This window comes from Papio anubis, chromosome 4, assembly GCF_008728515.1.
Source record: "Papio anubis isolate 15944 chromosome 4, Panubis1.0, whole genome shotgun sequence".
Taxonomy (NCBI): domain Eukaryota; kingdom Metazoa; phylum Chordata; class Mammalia; order Primates; family Cercopithecidae; genus Papio; species Papio anubis.
Window position 1 is genome coordinate 77,489,613 of NC_044979.1, and position 16,209 is coordinate 77,505,821.

General features: G+C 40.1%; 2 protein-coding genes across 4 annotated transcripts in view; one reads left to right on the top strand and one right to left on the bottom strand.

Moving 5' to 3' along the window:
* Positions 1-2,425: 2,425 nt before the first annotated feature.
* On the bottom strand, positions 2,426-6,682 carry RPA3 (replication protein A3). Its single transcript, XM_003896276.4, has 4 exons — positions 5,818-6,682; positions 4,535-4,609; positions 3,351-3,459; positions 2,426-2,792 (listed from the first exon to the last, which is right to left on the bottom strand). The coding sequence occupies exons 1-4, from the start codon at positions 5,914-5,916 to the stop codon at positions 2,710-2,712; spliced, it is 366 nt and encodes a 121-aa protein (XP_003896325.1). The 5' UTR covers positions 5,917-6,682; the 3' UTR covers positions 2,426-2,709.
* Positions 6,209-16,209, top strand: part of UMAD1 (UBAP1-MVB12-associated (UMA) domain containing 1) — a 250,563-nt gene continuing 240,562 nt past the window's right edge. For 2 of the 3 annotated variants that reach the window (XM_017956928.3, XM_017956927.3), the window contains exon 1: positions 6,248-6,319. The gene's annotated coding sequence lies outside the window, so the exon portion shown is untranslated. Of the gene's footprint in view, positions 6,320-7,001; positions 7,180-16,209 lie in introns of all 3 variants that reach the window. The other variant, XM_031665298.1, reaches the window with a different exon arrangement.

A 16,209-nucleotide genomic window follows, 5' to 3' on the forward strand; every position in this document is an offset into this window, starting at 1 on the left:
ATTTTTTGGATGGGGTCTTGCTGTGTCATGCAGGCTGAAGTACACAGCAGCATGACTATTGCTCACTGCAGCTTCGAACTCCTGGGTTCGAGCTATCCTGCCACTTTAGCCTCCCAAGTAGCTGGGGCTATAGGCATGCACCACTACACATAGAACATAGAAAAGGTATGGTAGGCCAGGTGCAGTGGCTCATGCCTGTAATCCCGGCACTTTGGGAGGCCAAGGCAGGCAGATCACGAGGTCAAGAGATCAAGACCATCCTGGCCAACCAACATGGTGAAACCCTGTGTCTACTAAAAATATAAAAATTAGCTGGGCATAGTGGCACATGCCTGTAGTCCCAGCTACTCAGGAGACTGAGGCAGGAGAATCACTTGAACCCGGGAGGCAGAGGTTGCAGTGAGCTGAGATTGTGCCACTGTACTCCAGCCCAGGTGACAGAGCAAGACTCCATCTCAAAAAAATAAGTAAATAAATAAAAAAGGTAAATTTTCTAAAAACATTTTCACTCTTTTTGAATAACACTTAGCTTAAAACACACTGTACAGCTGAACAAAAATATTTTTCTTTGTATTCTTATGAACTGTTTTCTATTTTCAAAATTAAATTTTCTTTTTACATTTTAACTATTTTGTTAAAAACTAAAACACAAGCACACATACTAGCCTAGGCCTACACAGGGTCCGGATCATCAATATCACTGTCTTCTACTTCCATATCTTGTCCCAGTGGAAGTTCTTCAAGGGCCATAACATGCAAGGAACTGTCATCTCCTATAATAAGGCCTTCTTTGGGAAGACCTCCTGAAGGACTCTGTTTACAGTTACTTTTTTTCCTGTAAGTAGGGGTATAGTTACAGGAGGCTGTTTACAGTTACTTTTTTTCCTGTAAGTAGGGGTATAGTTTAAAATAATGATAAATAGTAAACACATAGCCAGTAACATGGTATTTTATCAAGTACTATGTACCATACATAATTCTATGTGTAATACTTTTATATGCAGCTTACTGTGCTGCTTGTTTACACCAGCATCACCACAAACATGTGAGTAATGCATTGTGCTAAGACGTTATCATGCCTTTGTCTTTAGGTGACAGGAATTTTTCAGTTCCATTATGATCTTATGGGACCACCATCATATATACAGTCTGTCATTGACCAAAGTCATTATACAGCATATAACTGTACAACTGTCTTCATTTCATGTAATAGAATGTTTTACCATAAGTGGTTATGGCAATGTCCTCAAGTAATGAGCAGAGTATTTTTGGATGACAGAAGTTGAAATTTAAGATTATACTAATTAAAACTAAATATTTTTGGTATATAGTCATCTATATGGATTTAGAATTATTTTATTTCCTTATTCAAGACAATGGGTCAAGCCATAAAACCTAACTGGCCACACAGGTCATCAGTTATTCTATACTACCTTATTCCAAACCTGCCACATCTTCCCTGCTCAACTCCAACATGGTGCTAGAGAGAAATCCCATACTAAAGATAATGACAGTTGAAAAGAAGAAAAAAAGAATAAAAAAGTCAAATGATTCCATCAACTCTTTCAATGACCATATATTCCTCGTTTGGAATTTAGTAAATGCTGTTTTAAAACCCAGGAAGGCTGGGCACGTAATCCCAACACTTTGGGAGGCTAAGGCTGTAGGATTGCTTGAGGCTAGGCGTTTGAGTCCAGCCTGGGAAACACAGTGAGACCTCATCTCTAGACAGAAATTTAGGAAAACCTAGCTGTGTGTGGTAGTGCCCACCGGTAGTATGAGCTACTCGGGAGGCTGAGCCCAGAAGTTCAACGCTGCAGTTAGCCATGATTGCACCACTGTATTGCAGCCTGGGCAACAGAGTGAGATCCTGTTTCTACAAAAACAAAACCATCAAGCCTGTAATCACAAATTACAGAAGATGTAAGATTCTGTTTGCCTTTTCTTGAGATGGAGTTTCGCTCTTGTTGCCCAGGTTGGAGTGCGATGGCAGGATCTCGGCTCACTGCAACCTCCGCCTCCTGGGTTCAAGCGATTCTCCTGTCTCAGTCTCCTGAGTAGCTGAGATTACAGGTGCCTGCCGCCACACCTGGCTAATAGAGACGGGGTTTCATTGTATTGGTGAGGCTGGTCTAGAAATCCTGACCTTAGGTGATCCACCCCCTCGGCTTTGCAAAGTACTGGGATTACAGGAGTAAGCTACCGCGCCCAGTCTGTTTGCCTTTTTAATGTCATCTAATTCATTTTATAAGTAGAGTATCAAGGAAATAATTATCATGGTATAGTTTGGGGAAAGGTGAGTAAATCCCTAACACTGCTGGCCCAAGGTTTTATTTGGTAGGTCTAAACCTTGACCTTACAGCTATGAAATTTCAAGTTTGTGCTTGAATACATGACTAAAACAATGAAAATGAAAAGACCAATAGTATGTACCATTTTAGTTTTTATTAATAAAATAGAAACCTAAACTCAGACAACTGCTTTATTCTTGCATCTAATCTGACCATATATTGGAGTAACAATTCTTTATAAAAGGACTTAGGTGAGAACTGTCAATATATCAGTTCCATCAAAAACTCTAGGTTGGAATATCTTAAAAAGAGTAAATTAAATATGAGAAAGCACAGAAATCTCTCCCTCAAACAAGAGGGGCTTCCTTTAATAGTCTTTAATATAGCTCATTTGCAATTGTATGAAAATCCATCACGATCAATCATGTTGCACAATCCCTAAAGGATAAAACTGAGGGAACTCATGGATAATTTTCACAGCTTCATTGTAAAGTCCAAGATCTGAAAGAAACATTTAAGCAAACATTTAATCTACAGTGGAAAGTTGTAACATCAATTATTATCTAAGATATTTTTACCTATTTCCTTTTTCTCATCCTTTTGGAAGTGAATTTCTAGAAATGGAGATACGGATTATGGATTCTTGTATTTAACTGTGACGCCCAAAAAAAAAAAAAAAAAAAAAGACATGGGAGTACCAGCCATTTTGATGTTCATTATATAGGCAGTTTCTGCCTGGCAGTGTTTGGGTGTTATGCATTATTCAGTTCCTTCAATTTATATGTTACAACAAAAAAACTAATACTATTTTTGTTATATTAAAAAAATTACCTTTCGACAAATATTAATTAATCTTTACTGAGTTTCCTACATATATAAGCACTACTTAGAAGCAGGTCAAAACAAAATGTACCCCCATTTTCCTTTAGGATCACAAAATTCTATAGAAATTGAAAATATAGCAGTACTAATTCTCTAGACCAATATATATCAAATTAAAAATAAAAAGTTTTCCTGCTAATTACATAAAACCAGTCAATACTAGAATGCTTTATTTACCAAAAGGATGGTTATCTTCTTTAAACTGGACATAAGATGTACACAAGATGGTGGCCTTGGTGGTTACTTTTCCAACCACTTCCATAATTCCAGAGATTTCTTCATCAAGCTAAGGCACAGAACAAGACGTCAATTTGGTGTTATCACATTTTCAGTTGACAATTAATTTGGAAAACTGTTACACAGGTTACTAATCTTTCACTTCAAGTAACAAAGTAATTTTAAAAATTACCAATGCAAAAGTTAAAATGTAACTTGTTAACAAATGTTTGAGTACTTAACTGTCAGCATGTTAACATTCCTGTTACATTTACTAGTAGCTTCAAGTACAAAGCTACAATTCAAGTTAAAGCCGAAATCGCTATTGAAAATGTCCAGCATTTCTATAAGCAGTAATTTCCTATGAGAGGAATCTTCTATAATCTGTATTTCACAATGTGTTCTGTACACATTAACCAAACAGCATATGGATTTGTCTTCACAAAATGCCAAAACAAGTTTTAAGTATTTTAAACATAAAATGCAAAAATAAATAAGTAAAAACTGAAATATATGAACAAAAATAGAAAATAAAATAAAATTTAAAACTTTGAGGGACAGGTCGAGGCAGGAGGATTGCCTGAGACCAAGAGTTCAAGACCAGCCTGAGCAACATAGGAAGACTCCATCTCTACGAAAAACAAAACAAAACAAAAATTAGCCAGGCATGGTTGAGCATGCCTGTAGTTTCAGCTACTGGGGAGGCTGAGATGGGAGCAACTTGATCTCGGGAGGCTAAGGCTGCAGTGAGCCACGACGGTGGCACTGCATTCCACCCAGGGCAACAGAGTGAGACCCTGTCTCAAAACAAAAAACAAAAACAAAACAAAAAACCTCTTGAGGAAGAAAAAAACAATTTAAATTTTTCTTATGTGATTTTATGGTCTTTCATAAGGAATGAGAATTGTTATCCAGCATTTATGGGATATTTTCAAAAATCATGAAGCCCAAAAAATCATTGGTTAAAAATGTAAAAGGAAATATAATGAGAGAATAGTACAATAATTTAATTTTTGAGCCAGGGACATTTTACCAGCTCATCCTTTTTAAATTCATTCCAAAAAATTAGACACATTGGCAACAAACCAAATCCATATGAAGAATTAACTATAATATATATGAGACTTATTAATATTTAAACATACGGGTTCCATCAACTCTATGGTTCCATTTTTTCCTTCTCCATCTGAAAGAATAAACATTTTTCCAGTGGGATGAATCTAAAAACGAAACATAAGATTAAAATCTCACTGAAACAACAAAAAAGTTTGACAAACGATGAGTACATTGTTCCTTAATTGAGCACAAATCAACTGTTTTTTGAACAGTGTATTCGTTCTATTCATTCAGTTTATTCAACTTATTAGTTCAAATTATAATCTTACGTTACCAAATGTCTTCATGGAACACAGTTAATTTTGAATCTCAGAAAAACAAGGATTTTTTTTGGTAGTGTATAAGTAGGTTCTGTATTTGCTAAATATGGCAACCCTATTCTAATAAATCAAAGGAAGCCCACCCTATCGAAAAGTGAAAGCTGCTGGCACTCATGATTTAGACAGCACATATCCCATGGAGGGTATGTTTTAAAAATCAGGCATGATGAAGTAAAAGGAGAACTGGTTGCTAGAATATCTGTGTTTACTCCTGGGAAGCAGCTGTAAAGAGCGCTGTCAGATCGCGTTTGAATGCCACCTTTGCCACTTGCTGAGTTTCTGAGCATTTTAGTCAACCACCTACCACTCATACTCAGTTTCCCTACTTGGGAAGTCAGAGCAACACTCATTTAACGAAAAGGATGTGTGGATGAAATGAGCTACTAAATAAGTCTTTATATAATAGTTTTCTTTTCCTCAGCTTTTCAGGTCACTGATTCCAAGACTTTGGGCCTGTTTCTCGCCTGTAGAATGAGGGAACCTCACTTTAATAGTGGGGTTAGATAACTCACTACTACGGGACCCAAAGCGGACAATCAAGGCATGTTTTACAAAGAAGCGATTACGAGGAAACGAGGTTTGCAAAAAGAAGTAATTTCAGAAGAGATGGAAACCAGCAGATTAGTTTTGTCGGCGTCCGTGACGTCTGAGTAAACTAAGAAATCTGAAGGTAGATGTGGGAGTCGTGTTTGTAATTTCCCCTACGTAAGCACGGCCAGAACGGAGGCGACGGGCACTGGAATTTAGAACGCAGAGCATCTGAAAACACCTTGTTTCCGTGTCATAAAAGAGGCACCAAAATGGGGCTACAACGGCTAAAGAATTTCCAAGAAGTCTCCTTTTGCAAAATAAAGGATTCGGGAGCGCAGTGATCTGAGGCTTTCCGTCCTTTTTCATCCGCCGTTATCCACTTAGAATCCGCCACCCAGGCGGTCATGGGGTCCCTCCCTCCAGCTACGGACAGAGGAGCCCATGACTGCGAACCCGCATACCTTTTCCAGCCTCCCTACGAAGCAGACAGGCTTGTCGATGAACTGAGCTAGCATGCCGACGTTGATGCGCGACCTCGGTAACTCCATCATGTCCACCATGATTATGGTCCAAGACTGCAGCTGGCGGGAAACCCACGAACTACTGAAACTGTGCGCCCCGCGGGTGTCTATGGGGCAGATTTCCCGGCACCAATCAGCGAAGACTAGCGCTCCAGCTTCGCCAATTAAATGCGCGGAAAACTAAATCGCAATCGCGCTGTCACTGAAAGGGGTGGAGAAGGGGCGGGATGCGTCCGGAAGTGGAGATTGGCTGCTTAGTGACGCACGGCGTCCTGGAAGTTGCCTGATACAGGGCGAGAGGCAGTGGAGGCGGGGCTTGGATAGGGGCGGAACTTGAGGCTACCCTTCTGCGATCACTGGATTCTCGGCGGTGACTTGACCCCGGAAGTGGGGTGTGGAGCTCCGGTGCCGGTGCGGCGGCGGACTGCGGCGCAAGCCTCAGGTACCTCTTCTCGCGGGAGGCGCCGCAGCCTTACTATTTCCCCATTCTTCCCGCGGACAGAGTCAAAAGAGCTAGGCGGGATTTCGGTACCAGCTGCTGCCGCGGTGCTGTGGGTGCTGCGTACCAGCTGTTACTGTTGCCTCGCCTTCCCTCTTGCCGGTTCTGCGTGGGAGGCGCGGGAGTTTTGCTGAATAATATGTGGTGTGGCGTCGGGGTTGTGATACCAGCCCCCTTGGAGATGGGGAGAGGGGTCATCAGTGATCTTGATCACTTTCTTCAGGCTTTTGCCACTTGTTGGCTGAGGGTCGATTTACTCCCTTCGCTGCGTCACTCTACTTTCTCCAGTTTCTCCACCTGTAAGAAGAGAGAGTGACTCGATTACTTCTAAGACGTTTTTTAGCCCAACCTGGCCACACTGCGAAGGTGCCGCTTCTCTCACCCCGCTACCTCCTCCGCGTTGGCAGCCAATAGAAGCAATTAAGGATGGGTAACGGAGAAGGACTACTGGCCACTACCAGAGGAGACCAGCTTAAATCGTTGTTAGACCCCGAGTTAGTGTTCCCCGAGCTAGGGTTCCCCCTCCTGAGGCGTATTTTCCCCATCCGCAAAACGAAGGGTTAGGCGGAATGATTTGCAAGGTACCAGTTGACTCTAACTTTTGGCGGTATGTTTGACTCAACAGTTTAAACCCCCTCAGCAGTCTTTCTACTCTGGAGGGCGATCTGGAGGTCTGGAAGATAACCGATTCCTGGGAGATTGGGGGTAGTCTCCAATCTGTCCCTGGCTCATCTTGAGACCCGAAGCCGGCGGCCTTGCCAGGAATATTCTAGAGTGAATACGCATAAAAATACCTTCAAACGGTACTGTGGAAATGGGACAGAAGTTTTAATTGGGTATTATAACTTTGTGGAAACTGAGTGTGAATTTGCCCAAAGCTACAGAATTGTCATCGTTCAAATTCCCTTAAGCAAAAAAGATCCGATTTGAGACTTGACGTGGCAATTTAAGATTGGAATCTCATGTACGATAATTAAATGATAGTCTCCCTTAGTATTTACTTAGCACTTAATAGGTTTGTCTTAGTTTTACTAACAGGAGTTTAAAGGATTTCATTAAACAGATGTAGAATGTGTGTCAGTGGTGTATAAAAAAGTTGTGGTTGTATTGGTACAAGTCAATAAAGTCCATTTTGTATTAAAGCTTTAAGTCTTTTGTACTTTAGCATTGTTTTTGCAAAGCAAGTTGATGTGCATTATATAGGGGAGAGTACATACATGAATGTCTTTAATAGCATATTTTTTTTTGAGGCAAGATCTTGCTCTGTCACCCAGACTGGAGTGCAGTGGCATGCTCATAGCTCACTGTAGCCTTTAACTCCTAGGCTTAAGCGATCCTCTCACCTCAGCCTGCAAGTAGCTGGGACTATAAGCACATACCACCACACCCAGCTAATAAATATATATATATATATATATATTTTTGTACAGATGAGGCCTTGCCATGTTGACCAGGCTTATCTCAAACTCCTGGGCTCAAGCGATCCCTCCCTCCCCTTTCTCTCTCCCGAAGTACTGGAATTACAGGTGTGAGCCTTGGTACGCACCCTGTAATAGCGATTTTTTTTTTTTTAAAGAGCAGTCCTGAGAGTACCAGATGTTAATGTCATTGTTTACTTGCAGTGAAAACGACCACTTTTAAGCAAAAGCTTTCTTTTAAAACAGGGAGATGAGCAAGAAGATAATTTAAAAAAGCTTTTTTGCATATTTTTGAGTCACTTAAAATATTATGAAATATATGATGTACAGAGAAAAGTATAGCTAGCCAATTTGCATAGTTTTGAGAGAAATGAAATGAATCCATGGGGCCTGTCATTCAGCTGAAGAAATGGAACTTTACCAGTTACCAGTAAATTTTACCAGTTTGCACTTCCCCAGTTAAGCCCTCCTTGCTACAGCCTTAAGTAAACACTATCTTGAAATTTGTGTTAAGCTTTCTAAGCCTTTCTACATAGTTTTATTACACATGCAGGCATTTCTAAATGGCATGTTGTTTACTATGCCCATCTTTGACTTTATATAAATAGAAATGCATATATCTTCTGACTGGTTTCTTTTGTTTGTTTTTGAGATTCATCTATATTGACGAATGTATGTAGAGCATATTTTTATTTTGTTACAGGTAGGCATGAACGGGGCAGTAGTGGGCTGACCCCCAACCCACTAGAAATGTCGGGTGATGGTTTGGCAATTATCGAATTTGCTTCTCTAAAAATGACAACTCGGCAGCGCCAGGGAGAGGCCATTTCCTGATGGTCCATATCTGTTATCAAAATGTTAATTTAATGTAGACCCGAGGGAGAAACAGCTTCCTGGGCATGCGTATTAAGAGACAAAGATGGTAAAGTATGAAAGTATGATCTTCCAGGTACACTCCACCGGAAAAAGGAAGAAAGCCTCAGATGGGCATGCGTGTAACTTCCTAAAAACACTTCCCGAGGTTAAGGAGGGCTCTGAGCCTGCGGGCAGCCTATCCTAAGGGAAGAATCATGGGAAAGAGACAAGCTTATAAAAGTCCTAGCATCAGGCCCGGTGCAGTGGCTCACAGCTGTAATCCCAGCACTTTGGGAGGCCGAGGCGGGTGGATCACCTCAGATCATAAGTTCAAGACCAACCTGGTCAACATGGTGAAACCCTGTCTCTACTAAATACACAAAAAATTAGCCAGGCGTGGTGGTGGGCGCCTGTAGTCCCAGCTACTCTGGAGGCCGAGGCAGGAGAATGGTGTGAACCTGGGAGGCGGAACTTGCAGTGAGCCGAGATCACGCCACTGCACTCCAGCCTGGGCCACAGAGCGGGACTCCGTCTCAAAAAAAAAAAAAAAAAAAAAAAAGAAAGTCAGGATCAACTGTTAAGTGGCATACTTGACCTTCTCTCTTTAACCTTCACATTCCTGCTTGTGTTTCTAACAAGCACACCTTTTTTTCTTTCCTGTTTTAATGCCTTTTTAAGTAAACTTCCATTCCTGCTCTGGAACTTGCCAGAGTCTCTTTTTCTGCTTTATGCCCCTCAGTCAAATTTTTCTTCTGAGGAAGCAAGGACTGAAGTTGCTACTGACCCGTAAGGATAGGCTACCGGTAAGTTGGGGTAACTTGGATCTCTGCCACTAGAATTAAAAAAATGATTTCCCCAAATGGTGGTACCAGTTTACCCTCTTACCTGGAGTATAAGAGAGTTACAGTTATTGTATATTCTTGGCAACCCTTGAAGTTTTTTCCCCCAATTTGATGGATATGAAATTTTTTTTGTCATGACCCTAATTTGCATTCCCTGATTACTGATAAGGTTGAACATCTTTTCAGATTTTTATTGGCTATTTATGTTTGTCTTTTATTCCTTGATTTTTCTTTTTCTTACTGACTTTTAACAGCTTTGTATGAGTGGGATATTGTAATGGTACAAGTGTTGTCCGTTTTTGACCTGTCTTTCCATTTCCTTCCTTCATTCTGTCCTTTTTTTTTTTTTTTTAAGTAGAAAGACCTCTTTTAATATAGTTAAACCTTTTCCCCCTTAAGTTTAATGTAGGAGAAAAGTCCATTAAAATCTCACTTACAAATTCCTTCATACGTACTCTTAAAGGTATTCTATTTTTCCTAAAATTTTTAGAGTTTTGCCTTTCATATTTAATAGTCCGTCATCTAGAATTCACTTTTCATGTATTTTGTCAGATAGGTTTCCAATCTCTTTGTTTCGTTTTAATTTCAATTGTCCTAATGTGATTTGACTGTATCACCTTTTTGCCACTGACCTTCACTTGTCACCTTAAGTTTACAGATATGTGTGGAGTCAATTCTGTTCTATGGATCTATTTTTCTATCCGTGAACCACAACCTATTTTCTTTAATAGTGTAGCCTTATCATAACTTTTGATGTCTGGGGCTGTGTTCCCAGGAATGTCTTGGTTATTTTTATCTCTTTGCTGTTCCATATAGAATGTAGCTTACGAATTTCCATGAAAAACTGTGTTGGAATTTGGATCAAAATTGCATTGAATCCTTGGATGTATTTCAGGAAAAGTAACAGCTGAATGTCAACTCTTACTATTCTTGAGCCATTTTGGTTCCTTAAAATCTTTCCCAAAAGTCTCATACTTTTCTACATAAAAATTTTGACTTTTAGCTTAGATTTATTCCTAGATACCTTTTTTTGTTGCTATTATGAATGGTATCATTTTTTAAATTAAAGATTTTAACTGATTGTTTTAGTATATAGAAATGCCATTTTAAGAATTTTCTATCAGTTTTTTTGGAATTTTCTATTCATATTTGAATAATTACAGTTTTGTTTCTTAAGCATTCTTACATATTTTATGTATTTTTCTTACCTTTTGCCTAGGATAGAGCCTTCAGTACCATTTTGAATAGAAAGTGTTTAAGTCAAGATGGAGTCTGGCTGCATAAACAAAAGTATCTTTAATGCACAAATGCTTATTCTTACATGTGAAAGAAGTCCACAGCTGTGCAACTTAGTACTTATGTGGTATTGCCACTGAGACTCAGGGTCCCAGGTTCTTTCTGTCTTTCTGTACTTCTACGTTCAATATCTAGTTCCATATTTATGGTTACCTCATAGGCCAGGTAAGTGATGGAGATTCAGCTATCAAGTAAATCCACATTTCATGTGGCAGAGAAGTGGACAGGCAAGAGTATACCTCCATGAGATTCAGCTTCCTTTAAGGAGCATTTCACGAAGTCCTTCCCAACTTGAATTTCTGTTTATTAGGTTAAGGAATTTTCCTTCTATTCCTAGTTTGATAAGCGTTTTAATTGAATGGTTATGGGATTTGGTCAAATGCATTTTTTTTGCCTTAATTGAGATGATTGAAATGAGTATGTGTTTTTCAGTGTTTGAACCAAGCTCATATTCCTGGAAGTTTGATTATGATATATTGTCTTTTATTATATATTCCTGAATTTGATTTGCTGTTGTGTTTGTTTAGGATTTTTTTTAATCCATGTTCATGAGTGAGATTGGTCTGTAATTTTCCTTTTTTGTATATTCCTTGTCAAAATTTGACATTATGGTTATGAGACAGGAGAATTCCCTGGACCCCTTTGTGGGGCTTGCAACCAGAGTGTGACTTGTTTGCTGCCATGAACTCAAATCCCTTAAGGGAGGTGGGGGTATGCAAGTGAGCAGGTGCAGGAGCTGGGGTGAGTGATTTTGGCCTCCGGCCCCACAGCAGTGTCTAGGGACGTTACAATGCTCTTTTAGCCCTGCCGTCTGGGAATGGCTTAAGTGTTACATAGCTCAGTGGAGTCAGTGTGACAGCCTTTTTGGGTTTCCGCACCCAGTGCATCCTGAATTCTTGTCTATCGTCCAGGAGAAATCAGGTCACATGGACTTGAAAGACGGTGAATGTGGGCATTTTATTGAGTGATGGAGGTGGCTTTCAGTGGGATGGTGATATGGTTTGGCTGTGTCCCCACTCAAATCTCATCCTGAATTGTAGCTCCCATAATTCAAGTGTTACGGGAGGGACTCGATGAGAGAGAACTGAATCATGGGGACAGTTTCTCCCATACTGTTCTTATGGTAGTGCATAAGTCTTATGAGATCTAATGGTTTTATAAGGGGAAACTCCTTTCACTTGATTTTTTTTTTTATTCTCTCTTGTCTAACACCATGTAAGACGTACCTTTTGCTTTCTGCCATGATTGTGAGGCCTCCCCAGCCAGTGGAACTGTGAGTCCATTAAACCCCTTTTTCTTTGTAAATTACCCTGTCTCGGGTATGTCTTTACCAGCAGTATGAAAATGAATTAATATATGTGGGGAGCTGGAGAGGGGAAGGAGTGGGAAGATGATCTTCTCTTGGAGTTCGGCTGTCCCATGACCAATCTCCTCCCTGACCATCTCCAGCCAAACTCCCCTCGACACTCAGATGCTTCCCCTCTTCTCTCCTCTGCTGCGCCATTCTGCTGCTCTGCCACTCTTCTGCTCGTGGAGCCTGGGATTTGGGGTTTATATGGGCACAGAATAGGGGGACATAGTGGGCCAAAAGGCAACATTTGGGTGCAAAAACAGCCTGTTCACATTTAGGGCTGTGGAGCCCTTGCCAGGGACCCCACCCTTCTGCCGCCTGTCCATATCAGTTATACTAGTTTTGTGAAATTAGTGTGGAATGTTTCTTTTATTTATTCTCCAACATTGTATATAAAACTGAAATTATCTATCGAGTGTTTGGTTGTGTTCAGCTATAAAACCTTTTAGATCTGCTATAGTTATCTTCGACTAGAGCTTTAGACATTTCCCACAAGTTTTTATAAGTAGATGTACATTAAGTTCTAAGTATTTTCTAGTTTCCAGCATATTTCTTTTTTGACCCATGCATTATTTTTGTTTCAAAATATGTAGGTTTTATTAAAGTTATTTTGATAATTCCCAATGAAATTGCATTATAATCTGAGGGTATCGTTGGTCTGATTCTTTGAAATTATATGAGACTAATTCTTTGAAATTATGTGAGGCTTGCTTTAAGGCTTATTAGGAACATGGACAATTTTTCATGTGTGCTTGGCAAAAAAATGTATTTTCCAGGTGTTGGATCCAGTGTGTAAATTGCAGTGTTCACATAATTCTGTTATCTTTTTGTCTGCTTGTCTCAATCATTGGTAAATATATGACATAGCCTATAGATGGTAGCATTGTCAGATTTCTTCTTGAAGCCCTGATAACTTTTGCTATATAGATACATTTCTTTAAGAGACAGGGTCTTAGTCTGTTGCTGAGGCTGGGGTGCAGTGGCGTGATTGTGGTGCACTGCAGCCTTGAACTCCTGAGCTCAAGTGATCTCTCCTCAGCTTCCCAAGTAGCTAGGACTACAGGCACGTGCCATCACACCCAGCTAATTAAAAAAAAAAAAAAATCTTTCTTTTGTAGAGACGGGTTCTTGCTTTGTTGCCCAGGTTGGTCCTTAACTGCTAGGCTCAAGCAGGCCTCCCTCTCCGGCCTCCCAGAGTGCTAGGACTACAGGTGTGAGTCACTGTGCCTGGCCTGGCTTTAAAGTTTTTGTTGTTGTTGTTTGCTACTATTATAGACGTGCCAGCTGTCTTTCGGTTAGAATTTGTTTTATCTTTTTCCATCCTATATCTCACCTAGGGGAGACAAGACCCATGGGCTTGTATGTTCATTTTCTCATTTCTTTTGTGGCTTAGCTGACAGCTGGCCTGGCAGGTCTCAGCTGAAGGTAAAAACAGGCTGATACCAGCCAGTGGGCTCCAGTGGCCCCCTTCTTCTTAAAGAAGTCACTTCCTTCTAAATCAGGAGATTTCCATTAGCACATAATTGCCTAGATGTATGGGGAATGGATTCCTTTCTAAGAGAGCACTAGTGTTTGACAGATCATGAGTGATTTGCTATTTCTCTGCTTAAGTTTTCTCCAGTAAACCTTAGACTTTATACTTGTGTGGCCCTTCTGTTATTTGTGTTTGTGTTGGCCTGACAGCTTTGACTTTTTTTGTATTCTTATGTTTTAGGTTTATCTGTCTTGTAAATAGTGCATATAGCTGGAGATTTGTTTTTTCTGTCTTTTGTCCGTTTATATTTATTGTGGCTACTTATGTATTATGATTTGTCTTAGTCTATGTAGCGTTGCTATTACAGAATACCCCAGACTGGGTAATTTATAAAGAAAATAAAATTGTCTGGGGAACTGGCTCACTCCTGTAATCCCAGGAATTTGCGAGGCCGAGGCGGGTAGATCCTTTGAATTCAGGAGTTAGAGACCATCCTGGGCAACATGGTGAAACCCCATCTCTTCAAAAAATACAAAAATTAGCTGGACATGGTAGCGTGTGTGACTGTGGTCCTAGCTACTTGCGAGGCTGAGGTGGGAGAATGGCTTGAGTTCAGGAGGTGGAGGTTGCAGCGAGCTAAGATCGTGTCACTGTGCTCTAGCCTGGGCGACAGAGTGAGACCCTGTCTCCAAAAACAACGAAAAAAAAAGGCCGGGCGCCGTGGCTCACACGTGTAATCCCAGCACTTTGGGAGGCCGAGGTGGGTGGATTACCTGAGGTCAGGAGTTCGAGACCAGCCTGGCCAACATGGTGAAACCCTGTCTCTACTAAAAGTACAAAAATTAGCTAGGCTTGGTGGCAGGTGCCTGTAATACCAGCTACTCAGGAGGCTGAGGCAGGAGAATCACTTGAACCCAGGAAGTGGAGGTTGCGGTGAGCTGAGATTACGCCACTGCACTCTAGCCTGAGTAACAAGAGCAAGACTCCATCTCAAAAAAAAAAAAAAAAAAAAAAAAAAAGGAAAGAAAAAGAAAAAAAAAGGATGTCTTATAGTTCTGGAGGCTTGGATGTCCAAGGTCCAGGGGCCCACATCTGGCAAGGGCTTGTTATGAGGTAGACAGAAAGGCAAGAGACCATGAGAGAAATGTAAGGGAAGGGGACTAAACTAATTCTTTTTTTCAGGAACCCACTTCCCCAGTAACTAACCCACTCTAGCAATAATGACATTAATCCATTTATGAGGGCAGAGCTCTCACAACCTGGTTACCTTTTATAGGTCCCAGCTCTCAACACTGTTGCATTGGCAATTAAGTTTTCAACACATGACCTTTGGGGAACATTTTCAAACCATAGCAGCATTAATTTCCATGTAATTTTTTGCTTCCTATGTGTTCTGTTTCGTTATTATTTTTTCCTTTCTTGCCTTCTTTCGCATTGATTTTTTTTTGTTGTTACTTTTTTCTTCTTTATCAGTCTGTGTTAATTTGAATGTTATACATCATATATTTTTGGGAGGGGGGCCACCGTACAAATTTTAACCTGCCGCCATGGTCTGAAAGTTTGTCTCTCCGCCCACCCAATTCATATGCTGAAATCCTAACCCCAAGGTGATGGCATATAGTATTAGGAGGTAGGGCCTTTGAGAGGGCATATGAATTGGGTTCATGCCCTTATGGTGAAAAGATGGTTGTCTGTGAACCAGAAAATGGGCATTCATCAGACACCGAATATACTGGAGCTTTGATCTTACACTTTCCAGCCTCCAGGACTGTGGGAAGTAAATTTCTGTTTGTAAGTTACTAATTTATGGTATTTTGTTATAGCAGCATGGACAGACTAAGAAGCACGCATATTACTCTTAAAGTCGAAAGTTACTTTGGGTCAAGACAGAACCTGTAACTCCATTTACCTTTTCCCAACTTTTATGCTGTTGTCTAGAGATTTAGTTCTGTTTTGATTTCTTGTAATCCCACAATTTACATTCTTGTAACTCTGCCTAGACATTATTATTGCTTTATGCAGTTAATATGCTTGAAATTACCCATATATTTATCATTTTCTTTACTTAATATTTATTTTTACAGCTTCATCAGTTCGTGTTTGTGTTTTTCTGAGTGTTTATTTCATTTGAGTTCTCAAAGCATAGTTTTATTATCTTTTTGTGGTATAGAATTCTAAATGGACAGTTAATTTCTCCCAAAACTACTGAAATGATAATATTTTACTCTTGTAATGTCTGCTTTGTTTTACATTATGATTTTGCTGTAGGCTTTTCATGTCTCGTTATTTGCTTGATCCTCAGTTGTAAGAGGATGGTAGTGATGGCTGCACAACAATGTGAATGTACGTAATGCCACTAAACTGTACACTTAAAAATTGTTTAAATGATAAATTTTATGTAATATGTTTGTTACCACAATTAATAAGTAAAACAAAGTTTAAGCTGGTTAAAGTGGCAGCGTTACTTGTATGAAAAGCACCTTGATTTATTAATCCAGCCATTCTGCATCCTGAACCCAGAATGGTCCGCCTGAAATATCAAACTGATAACTCTCCATCCAGTGATTTCCTCCAGCATCACTATTAAGTCCAAACTC

Excerpts from the sequence above, each read along its gene's own strand:
- RPA3 (XM_003896276.4), bottom strand. The coding sequence starts at position 5,916 with ATGGTGGACATGATGGAGTTACCGAGGTCGCGCATCAACGTCGGCATG. Across the intron at positions 4,610-5,817 it reads TCGTAGGGAGGCTGGAAAAG|ATTCATCCCACTGGAAAAAT; the intron begins GTATGCGGGTTC and ends TTTCGTTTTTAG. Across the intron at positions 3,460-4,534 it reads CCATAGAGTTGATGGAACCC|CTTGATGAAGAAATCTCTGG; the intron begins GTATGTTTAAAT and ends TCTGTGCCTTAG.